General features: G+C 39.5%; 1 protein-coding gene across 1 annotated transcript in view; it reads left to right on the top strand.

The window, feature by feature from the left end:
- FBXL17 (F-box and leucine rich repeat protein 17) overlaps positions 1 to 13,816 on the top strand; it is a 505,276-nt gene that overhangs the window by 17,801 nt on the left and 473,659 nt on the right. The window contains exons 2-4 of the mRNA XM_090038355.1: positions 50 to 172; positions 2,860 to 3,117; positions 7,156 to 7,287. Of these exons, the coding sequence (XP_089894481.1) occupies positions 50 to 172; positions 2,860 to 3,117; positions 7,156 to 7,287 (513 nt within the window). The remainder of the gene's footprint in view (positions 1 to 49; positions 173 to 2,859; positions 3,118 to 7,155; positions 7,288 to 13,816) is intronic.

The raw sequence follows: 13,816 nt of genomic DNA, 5'->3' as shown, positions 1-13,816 counted from the left end.
GTTCTTATATTTGGTTATCAGACCTGACAAGTGTTTTTCTTCTTTACAGATATTTTCCAATTTATCGTTGAATGAGCGCTGTCTTTCAGCATCGTTAGTCTGTAAATACTGGCGTGACCTCTGTTTAGACTTCCAGTTCTGGAAGCAGCTGGACCTCAGTAGTCGTCAGCAGGTATGGTGGAGCACTGCATGGATTATGAAGTGCAATTATGAAAATAGATTGTATGTGACTGATTTAAAATTTGTTCTTAAGACTTTTTCTTGCTTTTGTCTCATGTTAGATGGCGCCTTCCTTACTTCTACTTTTCCACTTTTGTTTTGGTAGTTTTCATTTTTTCTAGTGGGCTGTCGTTAAAAACTGAAGTCCTTTGTTGGAATAGTGTGAGAATGTGGCTTAGTTAAAATACTGTGTATTTCTCAGCTACTCGGGGTATAGTTTTTGTGATTAAGAGTAACTTTCAAATATTTGGCCTTGGTTGAGATGCCTGCTTTATTTAGCTAATGATCGGAATTGGTGAAGGGTTGCCAGTAGTTTTGGTTATGGTTGTCCAGCTGGTGCTTGGTTCAGTTTTATCTGGGGCAGAGATGTAGCTTTTATGACTGCACACCAGTAGGAGGATTCTTTTTTTTTTTTGTGCGTCTCCTTGATGACACAAGCCTGGAATGAAATTGGTTTAGGAGGGCTCTGAAGTCTGTTTGGTTACTTAATTAAGTATTTTGTATGTAACAGAATTTTTATTGGGCCTGCCCTTGGGTCATCCATAATTATTCCTCTGAGTAATTCTTTTAATGTCTTCTCTAAACTTTTATGTCATGGTTTTTATATTATACTCTACCAGACCATGAAGTTAGAAGTGATTTCAGGTTCTAGCTTGGAGCACTGTTTGTACTCTGAAGTTCACCTTCCATATATGAAAGTAATACCATATTAACCTGAATCCAAGATGACCCCGAATTTAAGATGACCCCCTCTCCAATAATTAGATTGTATACACGGAAAATTTATAAAATTGTTTTATTTTTCTATGTATAGAATCTAATTATTGGAGAGTTGTCTTAATTCTTCCCCCTACCACTGGTGCAGTGGGGAAGGTGGCAGGGGTGGAAGGTGATGGGTGAGATGGGGAGGACAGGTTAAGGGGATTCAAGCAGCTTGAGCCCTGGCCCTTGCCCCCATTTTCCCTTCAGCCTCTGGGCCTGGGACCTAGCTGGAATTGCTGCTGTTGTCGGGCTGGACCAGGACTGGAACAAACATGTGCTCCATGTCCCAAGCTGGAGCAGGGTGAAGCCTGCTGGAGCAAGGGGAAGGGGCTGAGGAGATAAATGGTGGTGGTGAGCCTGTGGTGGTGGTAGGGTGGCGGGCAGGGGCAATGGGGATGCAGGCAGCAGCTGCAGCTCTCTCCCTGAGCCCGGGATGGAGCTGGAACTAGAGCCGCAGCAGCTACCTGCACCTTGTATTCAAATCCAAGACAAGGGGATTTTTCCCCATCTTAAATGGGGTGGGGACCTTGTCTTGGATTTGAATAAATATAGTTGTTTTGTCATGTGCAGTGCATTCCCTCCCCCCTCCTTGTTTGTGATCAGGTTGTAGAATTAGTTATTTTATGGGGCAAGTATTATTTCAATGGCTTGATCCAAGAGGTTTGTAATTGAGTTTACTTATTATGAGCCCCTGCCATTAAAATATTCAGCCAGTTATTTAATGGGTTATACTAAATCACTCTAATCCACAGAAGCATCCTTTGTCATTGTGTTTTTTTCCTTGGAAGTCGCTATTGTTTTACAGCTAACCATTGACTGATGAAGTAACAAGGGAGAAGCTAGATTGCCATTACTGAAAAAACAGATTGTGTCCAGCATAGAAAATGTTTATTTCTGAAAGCGACAGAGGCAAAGATTTCTTTATTTTATTTGCCTGTAGGAAGAATAATTCTAATCTGCTTTAAGTGACAGAAGAGTATTGTAAAGTCAGCTTGGCTGGTTTTGCTTCTGTTTTCTAAAAGTAAACTCTTTCTCTTGCTTGCTATGTAGAATCTTCTGTTTGTTTTCATGATCTAGTTAGTTTTACACTGTCATTATTCATTAACTTGATAAAATGTTTTTTTATTTTCTTTCATTGGCTTAAACAACAGGGATTGAGTTGTGTTCATCATCTTGGACAGGATTTACATTTTGCTAGTATCTTGATGATATGTGTCATGGTGCCAAAGAGAAAGGCAGCGTATTGTACTAGCTAGTTGATAAAAAATGTGCATGGAGTAACTGACACATTAAAAAAATCAAATTGTCCATTCTACCTTTGCTTCTTTCATTTCCCTGTCAGTATCTTGGATCACTGGTTATCACTGAATTTTTTTAAACTGCTACAGATTTTGACAGTTCAGCTGTTGCTGACATTGTTGCAGTTACTGACATTTGTCTGACTATTGTTGGCAACCAGTATGGAATGTAATCCATACCTTTTTGTTTGAAGGGTGATAAGTGGCTCCAGAAAACAAAACCCTTACAATTTGTTATTGTGACAGTTGAAAAAAACTACACACAAATGAAAATTTATTTGCCCTTTTCTTTGAAATAAGGATTTCCTTAACTTCTCAGGGATTAGGACAGGTTTCTTAGCAAGGTAAGCATAACATTGATTTCAGTGATCTGTGCCTGGAATCTATGTAAACTAAATGTGCCCTCTCCGTCCCATCCCATCCCCCCACTTCACAGTTGATAGAAATACTTCTTCCAACCCAGTCATAGTTTTTGTGGTTTCAGATAAGTTCCTCTACCGTTTTTTTTTTCAAGATATTTTTAATCAAAGTTAAAATTGACTATGAGGATATTAAACTGAGAATTTGGATTTGTTGACAGGTCAACGACGAGTTATTGGAAAAAATTGCATCAAGAAGCCAGAACATAACTGAAATAAATATTTCTGATTGTCGGAACGTGTCAGATACAGGAGTGTGTGTGCTAGCTTTTAAATGTCCTGGACTCCTAAGGTATACTGCTTACAGGTGTAAACAGCTTTCTGACACATCTATCATTGCAGTTGCCTCTCAGTGTCCTCTGCTGCAGAAAGTACATGTAGGCAATCAAGACAGACTTACTGATGAAGGACTCAAACAGGTAACATTACATTTTAATCAAAATAAATTTGTTGATGCCGAACTTAATGGTTTTTACAGTGTTACGCTTCCTTCTAGAATTGGGCTAGTCTTTTTAGCTAAATGAAGCTTACTCTGAAAGAAGTTAACAAAAGGGTCAGGAAGCTTGGTGTTTCTCTTGATGCATAGTATAAAATAAATACTCTTTTATCTAAATCCTACTAAAATGAAGCAAAAGATCTTGAAATCTATGCATCAGACCAGAACCAGAAGTTATTCATTAGTCACTGTGAGTTTCTCTTGAGGTTATCCTTTTGCAAATTAATGCCATCTTTTGAATAGTTCTTTATAGGGAATAAAGCAATTTGGCTGTAAAAAAGTTAAACTGATATTTTAACCTTTGTATTTGGTCAGGGGTCAGGAGTTCTGGTTATAGAGTCAGAAATGAATTCTTTGCTCTGCTCAACTTTCCTTCATCCTAAATAATCCTGGGGCTCCTAATTTCCTTTTGTAGGTTACAGAGATACTTTTCTGATAACTGGGCATTAAAAAAAAAACTCTATCCAGTTACTTTTTAATGGATCCTTTTAATTTTTTATTTCTTTCACTTCTATCCTTTTCATAATTTCTGCCTTTGAAGTAACAGGATTGTTAAAGGGTTAAACTCAAGGTTTGTTGAAATATGCTGGAGAGATCCAAGGAAGAGGGTTATGCCCTCTGCTACAGAGGAAGGTAAAAACTCTCACAATACTTACTAGTCTTATCATGGGGTAAAATCCCTTCCTTGCTCCAGTTGTAGCAGTTGGTGTGACCCTGAGCAGAGGAGGAAGACCATCTAGCCAGGAACCTCTGGGTCTTAGTTTCAACAGGAACACTGTCACACCCCTGTCAAAATCACCAGCCTTTCCTGCAGCTAGCACCCAAGGTTAACCCCCCCACCTTCCAACACATATAGTAAACAGGAAGGGAAAATAACTCCTTTCCAGCCTCATGTGGCAACCAGCCAAGCCCAGATGGTTGAGTAATACCTGTAGTATATCACAGGCATAGTTATTTCTAGATCCTCCCTGACCAATACTTATCCCGACCCTCCTTGAATACCTCCAGCATTGGAGAATGCCACAACTTCCCTAGGCAGTCTATTCCACTGCCTTGCTATTCTAACAGTGAAGTTTTTTTCCCCTGACATTGGGCTCCTGTAGACGTGCAGGGAGCCTGCTCTGACGTGCTGGAAATCCAGTGAGTCGGAGCAGACTTGAGTAATCTAATCTGCTGGAGCATGGAAATTGACGTGCTCTGGTGGCTTTTCCTGTCATGTGTATCAGCGTCTCTGTGCTGAAAAAATGGCAGCAGGACACTTTAAAAAAATGGCAGCAGGGTGCTTTGAAACGCATTCAATGAGCTTTAGTTGAAAGTGCCCTGCCACCACTTTTTCAGTGTGGGGATGCTGATACAAGGTGATGCATGGGTACTTTTAATTGGTGTGGCTTACTAATTAAAGTGCCTGGCACTGCATCTCAGAACACATGTAAAAATGCCCATTGAGTCCAAACCTGCTTTGCTTTTTTCTCTCTGCAGCAGGAGAGAAAAGGTCCTCTCTCGTTATGGCATCCCTTCAGATTTTTGAAGATCAAGACCCCTCCTAAGAACCCTTTTTGGAAGCTGAACTTGCTCAAAACTGCACACAGGAATCTAGATGAGGCATAACCAGTTCAGTCTTTTTGGGTTTAGGAGTGAACATAATTTAGTACCTATGAGCTGTAAATTAAAATAAAATCTCTGAGGCAAATCTTCCTTTTTAAAAACAGTCCTTTTATGTTGCTTTTGATGGCTCTTGGTATCTCCACAGCAATAGCTGTGCTGGCAGGGTACAGTGTTCACTTGTGGTCATTAATGGGGCTGAAGTTACTGACCGCAAGAATGGTGTATATACGCATTTTGTGATAGATTCTTTACAAAGGCAGAAGCCTTCTGTTGTTTGCTGTATGATAGACTTCTTGTGGGTCAGTTGCATATGTGGATTTGCTTACTGTTCTAGCTCAGAACCTGAGTTCTGTCAGCAAAACTGGATGGTGTGGACCAGGCCATAATTTTTCTTTCACTAAATGGAAGTGTTCTAATCTGAAGTGACTGTTACAAGAACAAAAAGTTTTAATGAAAGCAGAGTTCATCATTAGGCATATTCTCCAAAATGTTACATTATTTCAACCCCATTTTAAGTTTTTGGAAATATTAATCAACTTGAGAAAAAATAAGATCAGAAATAAATGTAGCATTCTCAACATGATTTTGTTTTAAACAAGAGAAATTATGCTAATTGCGGAACAAATCACAAGTTAGATTTGAGATAATATTTAAAATTGTTAATGAAGTTATGAGTCTTGGGCATTCTTGTATGAGGATTTTTCCCTACACCTATACAGGCTAGAAACTGTTCTTTTAAATGACATTTTGGGTTTCAAGTATTGATGAACATCACAAGACTTGTAATTAATTTGCCAGAGTTGGGAATGTTAACTAACATGTACATTGGATGAACATAGTCAAAGACTAACTGCATAGAAATTGGGAAAAGCAGTGAGTCAGCTGGCTGTTACCGTATTTTTTGTGGTTTAAAATTTTCTATTTAAACTAAGTAACAGATTTATTTAAAATTTTTGCAAAAGTAATATTTATCCATGCCTCGGATGCTACCAGTTGAGAGAAGATGTACTTTCTTATTTATACCAAATAAAGAAGTTGATTCTGGCTTCATCAAAAACTTGAGACAGCTCATAAGACAGAGACATTTTTGTGTCCATGTAAAACATGCGTTGTTCCTTGTAATAATTTCTAAGACTGCACAAGTTCTGTCTCTGGAACTTCAAAAATGAATGAACAAGAGTTTCATTCAGTCTTCTACATGTTCTTAGATAATAAATGAAGCAATAGTATCATTTTGGGAGCTGAAAATGTACATTTGTCTTGCATGCTGGAAATGCAAGTGCAGAATGTGAGACCATTAATTTTTTTTAAACTGTGGGGCTGCTTTTTAGTAATGAAGAAGAGTGCAATGCAAAAAAAAATATTGTTTCATAAGTATTTTATAGTATCTTTGTCTCATCTGTTTACCTTTGAAAATCAATTTAAGGTCATATCTTTATTGTATTGCTAAAGTATGGTCAGCAGGAACTGTTGGTTCTCAGTTTTCTTCTAAGGAGACTGCGCTATAGTAAATTGAACCAAATTTGAAGGAACCTGTCCCAATCAATTCCAAAGGGGACTTAAGAAAAAAAGATGGTTTTACCCATCTGCTTGTTCTTTTTGAGGTTGTTTGGCTTTTAGATAGTTGTTCTTATTTGCCAGTGACTGCAAATCTGGCAGTCAAGCTGTTCTTCCTAACTACTGCCTGTGAATCTTACATTTTTCTCCTCAGGTTACTTGAGCATCGAGCTGTTAAAATTAGTTATCAATTGAGGAAATTATCTCCTTAAAGTGACTCAGTTTGACGTATCACAGTATACCTTTGGCTGATATATCTGAGTTTTTCAAGGCTTGATTGCCACTAGAACTGAATACGAGTTGATCTAATTTGCAGATGAAAACAGAATTTGTTTGTGTGGTGGTGTTTTTTACTGTCTTGCCTGTTGCTTGCATTAATAAGTGTGCTTCCCAAAGCTTAAAGCAATTAAAATGAACAATGACGGACATTTAAGCTAATGCTTACAGGAAAACTCATTAAAAAAATCATGTTAAATCAGGTATGTTGGAGCTTGGTTGGTCATGTTGGCTGCTCAGAGGTTTCTTCTATCAGCAGACTTAGTTTTTCTGCTTGGTGTGCTATAAGGTTTTTTTTGTTTTTTTGTTTTTAATTGGCTGTTCATGGTTAAGACTCACTTTCACCTTTCTTGCAACATTTTTTTTACTTGTTTGTTAACTATTATTGTAGCTCTCAGGCAAGGTTGTTCCTAGGAAGAAAACAAAACCCAGATATTTACAAATGAATTTCTATTCCTTTTTATTTTTTGTTGTTGTTTTCATTTTTTCCTTTAAGCACTTGCATTATTTTATTTACTTGCAGCTGGGCTCAAAGTGCAGAGAACTGAAAGACATTCATTTTGGCCAGTGTTACAAGATCTCAGATGAGGGAATGATCATTATAGCAAAAGGATGTCTGAAGTTGCAAAGAATATACATGCAGGAGAACAAATTAGTAAGTACTTGTATACAATTTGAATGGAATGTAAGAGCATTTTAACAGCTCTTTGTTCTCAGTGTTTTCCCCAGTTACTTGGTACTTAAAGCATTTTTTGAATATTTCCCTCCCCTCCATCCGTGCCCCCCCCCCCCACCCCTCAGGGTGATCTGCCAAAAAAATTTCTTCTCTAGGTATGAGATTTCAAGTTTTGTACAGAAAGCAACACAGATCATGATTGTCAGACTCAATAACAAAATGCCTGTTCATACTTATCAGATAAGTCTTTTTGGACCATAACCTATCTAATACTAGGCAAGGTAAGTTTTTACTATTTCCCCTCTTCTTAAATTTTGTTATATTAGAAGTATCTTGTAGAACATGTTCAGCTATGATATATCTAATAAGAGCAGGATATAGTCTTGAGACGGTAGGTGTAATGCAGACTGTATGTCTTAAACACTTTTGAGTTATTTGCGATTTTTCATTTAAGATGGAAATAAGCTAGATAAAAGATGGAAGCCAAAGAACTCCTGTATGTTTCCTGAGTGTTTTGGACACAGTAGAAACTAATGAATTATATAATGTAGCTTAGAAAAAGACTTGGATAAATTTCTTCTGTATAACAAAATAGAAATTCTGACCATTAATGGTACTGAGAGTGCCTAAAGCTTGAGAGCAAAAATAAACACTACAAAATCTACATGGAAAAAGTGGTTCCTACATACTTTTGAAGGGTTATTTTTGTGCCATATGTGAAGATCTTGATTTGTACAAGTAATTACTGCGCATGCATGTTATAAGCATGTCTACTCAATTGCTTAACTGTTAAGTACATGATCATGGTAAAATATATGCAGGATGAAGTTTCATGACCATCTTTCTACATGCCTTAATAATTAAATTTTTCCTTTTTTACTTCCCCATTTCCTCTGTCTGTAGTATCTCAGTTATTTGCAGATAATAGTACAGGTTTTTCAAACATGAATACGAACTCTCTTGTTAAGAAAATAAAAACACCTCACTGGTACACTTCCTATAAATGGAAAGCTGCTTTGTTTTTAATAAGCATTTGTCATCTTCTTGGGCTATGTAGTCTCACCAGATAATAAATAAGTTAAGAAAGCTGAATTCTTGGGGGGAAAAATTATGGGAAAATGGAACACTATTTTTTATTTTAATAACTTGGCATATTTTAAATCAAGGACTTACTTGAAGTCATTCCCTTCCCATAAAAACCTTTGCTTTTATGAATTAGCATTTTCCAATAAAACGTTGTATTGAGAAAAAAATTGACAGGTCTAATTACCACAAATGTGAAACTTAATTTTTCACAAAGCTTACTTCTCATATAGCATCTTGGGATAAGGACATAGATGAGAAATGATACCTTTTGTGAATATAGAGAATTAGGTGATACAGAATATTAATGAAAATGCTACAGTATTCAATAATGATTTCTATTTGTAACAATGCCACCAAATGTAGCGTCTAATAAAAGAATGGGCTGTGTCTTTCTGGTCAGGAAAATTGCTTGCTAGTGTTCAAGCATGTTATCACAGTTATAATTAAGTAATAATTTATAGCTCTGAAATGAGAAATACAAGAATCTGAATCAATAGATGTACTGGAGTTGACTGAGGAAAAAAAGTGCTAGTAGGTGGTAAATGGATACTGACAAAGTCATAGCAGTGCTGCTCTTGTACCCAGGGCAGCAGTGGCTGCTGCTGTGCCAATTGTAGTATCATGATCAACCACCGCTGTTGTAATGGCTATTTTTATACCCCTCACAAAGGCAGTGCTCAGGGCTACTGTCCTGGTTACTCTGCTGCTCCCCTGCCAGTTAAGTTGCTAAGTACTGATTTACAATTTTCTTTATCTAAAAAAGTCATAAAATTCAGAATTTTTTTACATAATACATTTAATGTTGTTTAAAGTTTATTTCTCCTCTAAAGTTTTATGTCAACAGTGTCAGATTTTTTTCTGACTGAAGACATGCGGAAGTCGACTACTGCCATTTTCATATCAAATATTCCCTAGCCAAAAAAACTCGGCCAAACAAAAATGTGGAATATTTACTTGCATACTTGTTTTTGTAGTATACAATTACTTTATAGATTTTATGCTACAGAAAAATAACTTGGAGAGGAGGGATTTTTAATTTTTGTATGAGGATTTGAAAATATGTATATTTCATAACCTGTTTCTTCTAATATGAAGCAGTAGGACAGGATAGAGTTTTTTTTCTGGGGATTGCAAATGGGCTTGTTTAAGACTACATCCATATATTAAACGTATTTAATATTAATTCTGCGGAGGTAACCAACACCTAAATGATTTCTTTAGAGAGGGTTGCTTTGTAATAAAGCGTTGACTATCAATTTATATTTCAGTTGAACTTTATGTTGCTAAGTATTTCCATTAAGGAGGCTGCTGAGCAACAGCAGAATAATTTCTTGGTTTTTGGTTTTTTAGGTTGAACATTGCATTAAAAATATATTAGATGTGACAAAAGAAATAGATAGCTTTCTTGTCCTGCAAAGCAGACTATTCAGTGGTACGAATTATGTAGTGTAGTGAGAGTTACAAACCATAAATTGATAGAGGGGTTGGGAAGAAGGGCTTTATACTTGTAACACATGATTTTTTACATATGTACTTTATTTCCATCCCTTCAAAATACCGTGTTTACCTGATCTTTTTTAATTCTTTAAACAAGAGAAATTGCACAAAAAAAGGATTTTTGTTGTTCCCTATGTGTGATAGGTTCTTCCAATTGAGAACTTATTAAAATAACAAGCAACCTGAACTTTCCAAGCATGTGTAATTGTATAATTCCTTTTATAATGACACTCAAGCCAGCTTGATCTTATAATAGGATAAATTGTAGTTGGTACCCTCTTCACAACTGTTTAACAATAAATGAAAAAGGTTTTCTTTTTGAGAATTGTCCAAACCACATAAACATTTTAAATATAGTTTGGCTTTGCTGCTGCTGTTGGTTCGGCTGGAAACTAGCTTCTCTTAAGGCAAAATTTTAAATTGATTTATATTACTTTTTCATGGCAATTCTATCTATCTAAGAAATGGATTGGTTATTCTAACTTTAACTTCACCTCTCCCTGTACAGGAGAGAGAGAGTAGATAAAAGGAGTGGGGGCATAGCTCTGTCAAGGAGAGCTATGGATCCCTGAAAGCCAACGTTGGCGATCAGGGTGGATGGCTGGAGACGCTCTGGATTAAAATCCGTGAGGAACACTGCACAGGGGACACAATGGTGGGAGTCTACTACAGCCCTCCAACCCAAAGTCAAGAGCTTGACCAAGAGTTCGCCAGGGAATTGGCTGAGGCTGCATGCTCTAGGTCCACGACTGTCATGGGAGACTTCAGCTACCCAGACATCTCATGGGAAGAGTGCTTGGCTAAATCAGAGTGGTCGCAAAGCTTCCTCTCCTGTGTGGATGACCTCTATCTGACACAAGGGGTCTACAGGCCGACGAGAGGTAAAGTGCTGCTTGACCTGGTACTGGCAACCGGGGATGACCTAATCAGTGACCTGATGATCGAAGGAAAGTTGGGTGACAGTGACCATGAGCTGATCACCTTCACCATCTGCTACAAAGCTGGCAAGTTAGTCAGCAATACAGAAGTCCTTGACTTCAGGAAAGCTGACTTTGGCAAGCTCAGGAGGCTTGTCAGTGAGGCCGTAAGGGACCATGACCCCAAGGGGAGGGGAGCTCAGGAAGAGTGCTTGCTCCTCAAGGGAGCGATCCTCAATGCACAGGCTAATGCTATTCCGTCTCAGGAAAGGCAGCAAAAGGGCACAGCAGCCCCTTTGGCTCTCCAGGGAACTAGTGGACCTCCTGCAGCTAAAAAGAAAGGCCTTAAAAGAATGGAGGATGGGATCCACCTCCAAGGAGGAATATTCCGCACTGGTCTGGTCCTGCAGGGAGTAAACCAGGAAAGCCAATTTTGCGACAGAACTCCAACTAGCTGCAAGTATCAAGGACAATAAAAAGTTCTTTTTTAGATACGTGGGGAGCTGGAGGAAAAGCAAGGACAACACTTGAACCCTGGTAAACCAGATGGGACAACCAACAACTAGGAAAAAGCCAAACTATTAAATGGGTACTTTGTGTCGGTCTTTCACCAGTCCCACGGGACACCCCTGCCCACTATGGGACAGCCTGGGTGATGGAGATTCCCTGCCTTCCATTAATGCTGACCTGGTAAAGGAACACCTTGAGAGGCTGGACACCAAGTCAGCTGGCTGTGACAACTTACACCCCAGCATACTCAAGGAGCTGGCGAGCATCATAGCCCAGCCCCTGGCATGGATCTTTGAGAACTCCTGGTGCTCTGGTTAAGTGCCTGAAGATTGGAAGAAGGCCAATGTGGTGCCTATCTTGAAGAAAGGGAGGAAAGTGGATCCGGCAAACTACAGGCTCCTCAGCCTGACTTCTCTCCCAGGGAAGGTCTTAGAAAAGATAATTAAGGAGGCCATTCTCAACAGACTGGCCAACGGCAACATCCTGAGGGATAGCCACCATGGGTTTGTTGTGGGTAGGTCTTGCTTGACCAATCTTATCTCCTTTTACGATCAGGTGACCTATTACCTGGACAAGGGAGAGGAGACTGATGTCATATATCTTGACTTCAAAAAAGCCTTCGATCTGGTATCCCATGATCACCTCTTGGCGAAACTGGCCAGTTGTGGCTTCCGGTCCACCACGATCCGCTGGCTGGGAAATTGGCTCCATGGCCGAACCCAGAGGGTGGTGGTTGACAGAAGTCGATTGTCATGGTGCCTTATGACCTATGGGGGTTCCCAAGGCTCTGTTCTTGGACCTGTATTGCTCAACATCTTCATTAATGATGTGGACACTGGAGTCAGAAGCGAACTGGCTAAGTTCACCAATGATACCAAACTGGGGTAAAGCACTCACACCTGAGGACAGGAGGCTGACCTTGGCAGGCTCAAGAAATGGGCGGATGAGAACCTGATGGTGTTTAACACTGAAAAATGCAAGGTTCTCTACCTTGGGAGGAAAAGCCTGTAGCATCCTTATCAGCTTGGCAGTGCTACGCTGGTTAGCACTTCAGATGAAAGGGACTTGGGGGTCACGATTGACCACAAGATGAATATGAGCCTTCACTGTGATGCTGCAGCCAGTAAAGCAAGCAGAATCCTGGCTTGCATCCATACATGCTTCTCAAGCAAATCCCAGGATGTTGTTCTCCCCTTGTACTCGGCCTTGGTGAGGCCGCAGCTGGAGTACTGTGTCCAGTTTTAGCTGCTCAATTAAAAAAGGATGTGGAGGAACTTGAGAGAGTGCAGAGAAGAGCCACATGCATGATCAGAGATCAGGAAAACATACTTTATGATGACAGGGTGAGAGCCCTTTAGCTTGGAAAAGCGCAGGCTCAGGGGGAATCTGATGGCCACCTATAAGTTTATCAGGGGTGACCACCAGTATCTGGGGGAACAATTGTTCACCAGAGCGCCCCAAGGGATGACAAGGTTGAATGGTTATAAAGTCCAGCAAGACCATTTCAGGCTGGACATAAGGAAGAATTTCTTCACTGTCCTAGCCCCCCAAGGTCTGCAGTAGCCTGCCAGCGGGATGGTTCATGCACCTACATTGAACGCCTTCAAGATAAATTTGTATGCTTATCTTGCTGGGATCCTATTTCCCCCAGCTGACTTCCTGCCCGTTAGACAGGAGGCTGGACTCGATCTTCCGAGGTCCCTTCCAGCCCTAATGTCTATGTCTATGAAATCTTCCACCTTAGAAAAAGTTAACCTTTTGTGTCATTAAAGCGTTTCTTTGGTTTTAACAGCAATATAGTACTCCTTGGGCAGACACATAGGTGGATGGAGGGAGGACTTTATCTGGGCTATGAGGAGAAGAAAACTCTAGAGCTTCTTAAGTGTTCCATGCTGCCCCAAGAGCTTTGAGGGTGTGGGAAGCAGGAAGTTCTCTGAATAGAAAGGAGATTTCAGTGTGTTTAAACCTGTTCACTGACATGTACTCAAGAGGAAGGCTTACAGGGTCTTCCTCCCACCTCAAAGAATAATTCTGTGTTGTTCTCTTTTTTGGTTTAGACTAAACTTGGAATTTTGGGCTTTGTTATGGGCATCTGGTAACTGCTTTTATTTTTAGGGTGGAAAGGAATTTTTCTCTCATTCCAGTTTGTATGGGCAGAGTGGGTTTTTCACTTTCTTGTTACCAGCTCAGGGGCTGAATGAGTAGATGAAGTTAAAATTCATTATGTTGCACTGGGTACCTGCCAAGTTGTAGGTAATTTTTTTCAGTACAGAGTCCATTTCTCTGATTAATTAGTTCTACTTTATGTTCCTAAAGAAAGTAGGGATGGGGGTTGGGTGCTTATTGTCTTATACAATGAAATGATTACTTTCTCTCTCCCCTGCACCATTTAATTCCTACATGGCTGGAGGGAAGGCATTGTGGTTCCAGAAATGATGCTGGGACCAGCTAACTGTGGTATGGTAGCTGATGTCTACTGGTTGGAATATATTACCAAG

The sequence above is a fragment of the Crocodylus siamensis genome, chromosome 3 (assembly GCF_052110815.1).
Source record: "Crocodylus siamensis isolate JL-2025a chromosome 3, ASM5211081v1, whole genome shotgun sequence".
Lineage (NCBI taxonomy): Eukaryota > Metazoa > Chordata > Crocodylia > Crocodylidae > Crocodylus > Crocodylus siamensis.
The sequence above is the reverse complement of the archived record's forward strand: the minus strand, read 5'-3'. Positions and strand labels throughout refer to the sequence as shown.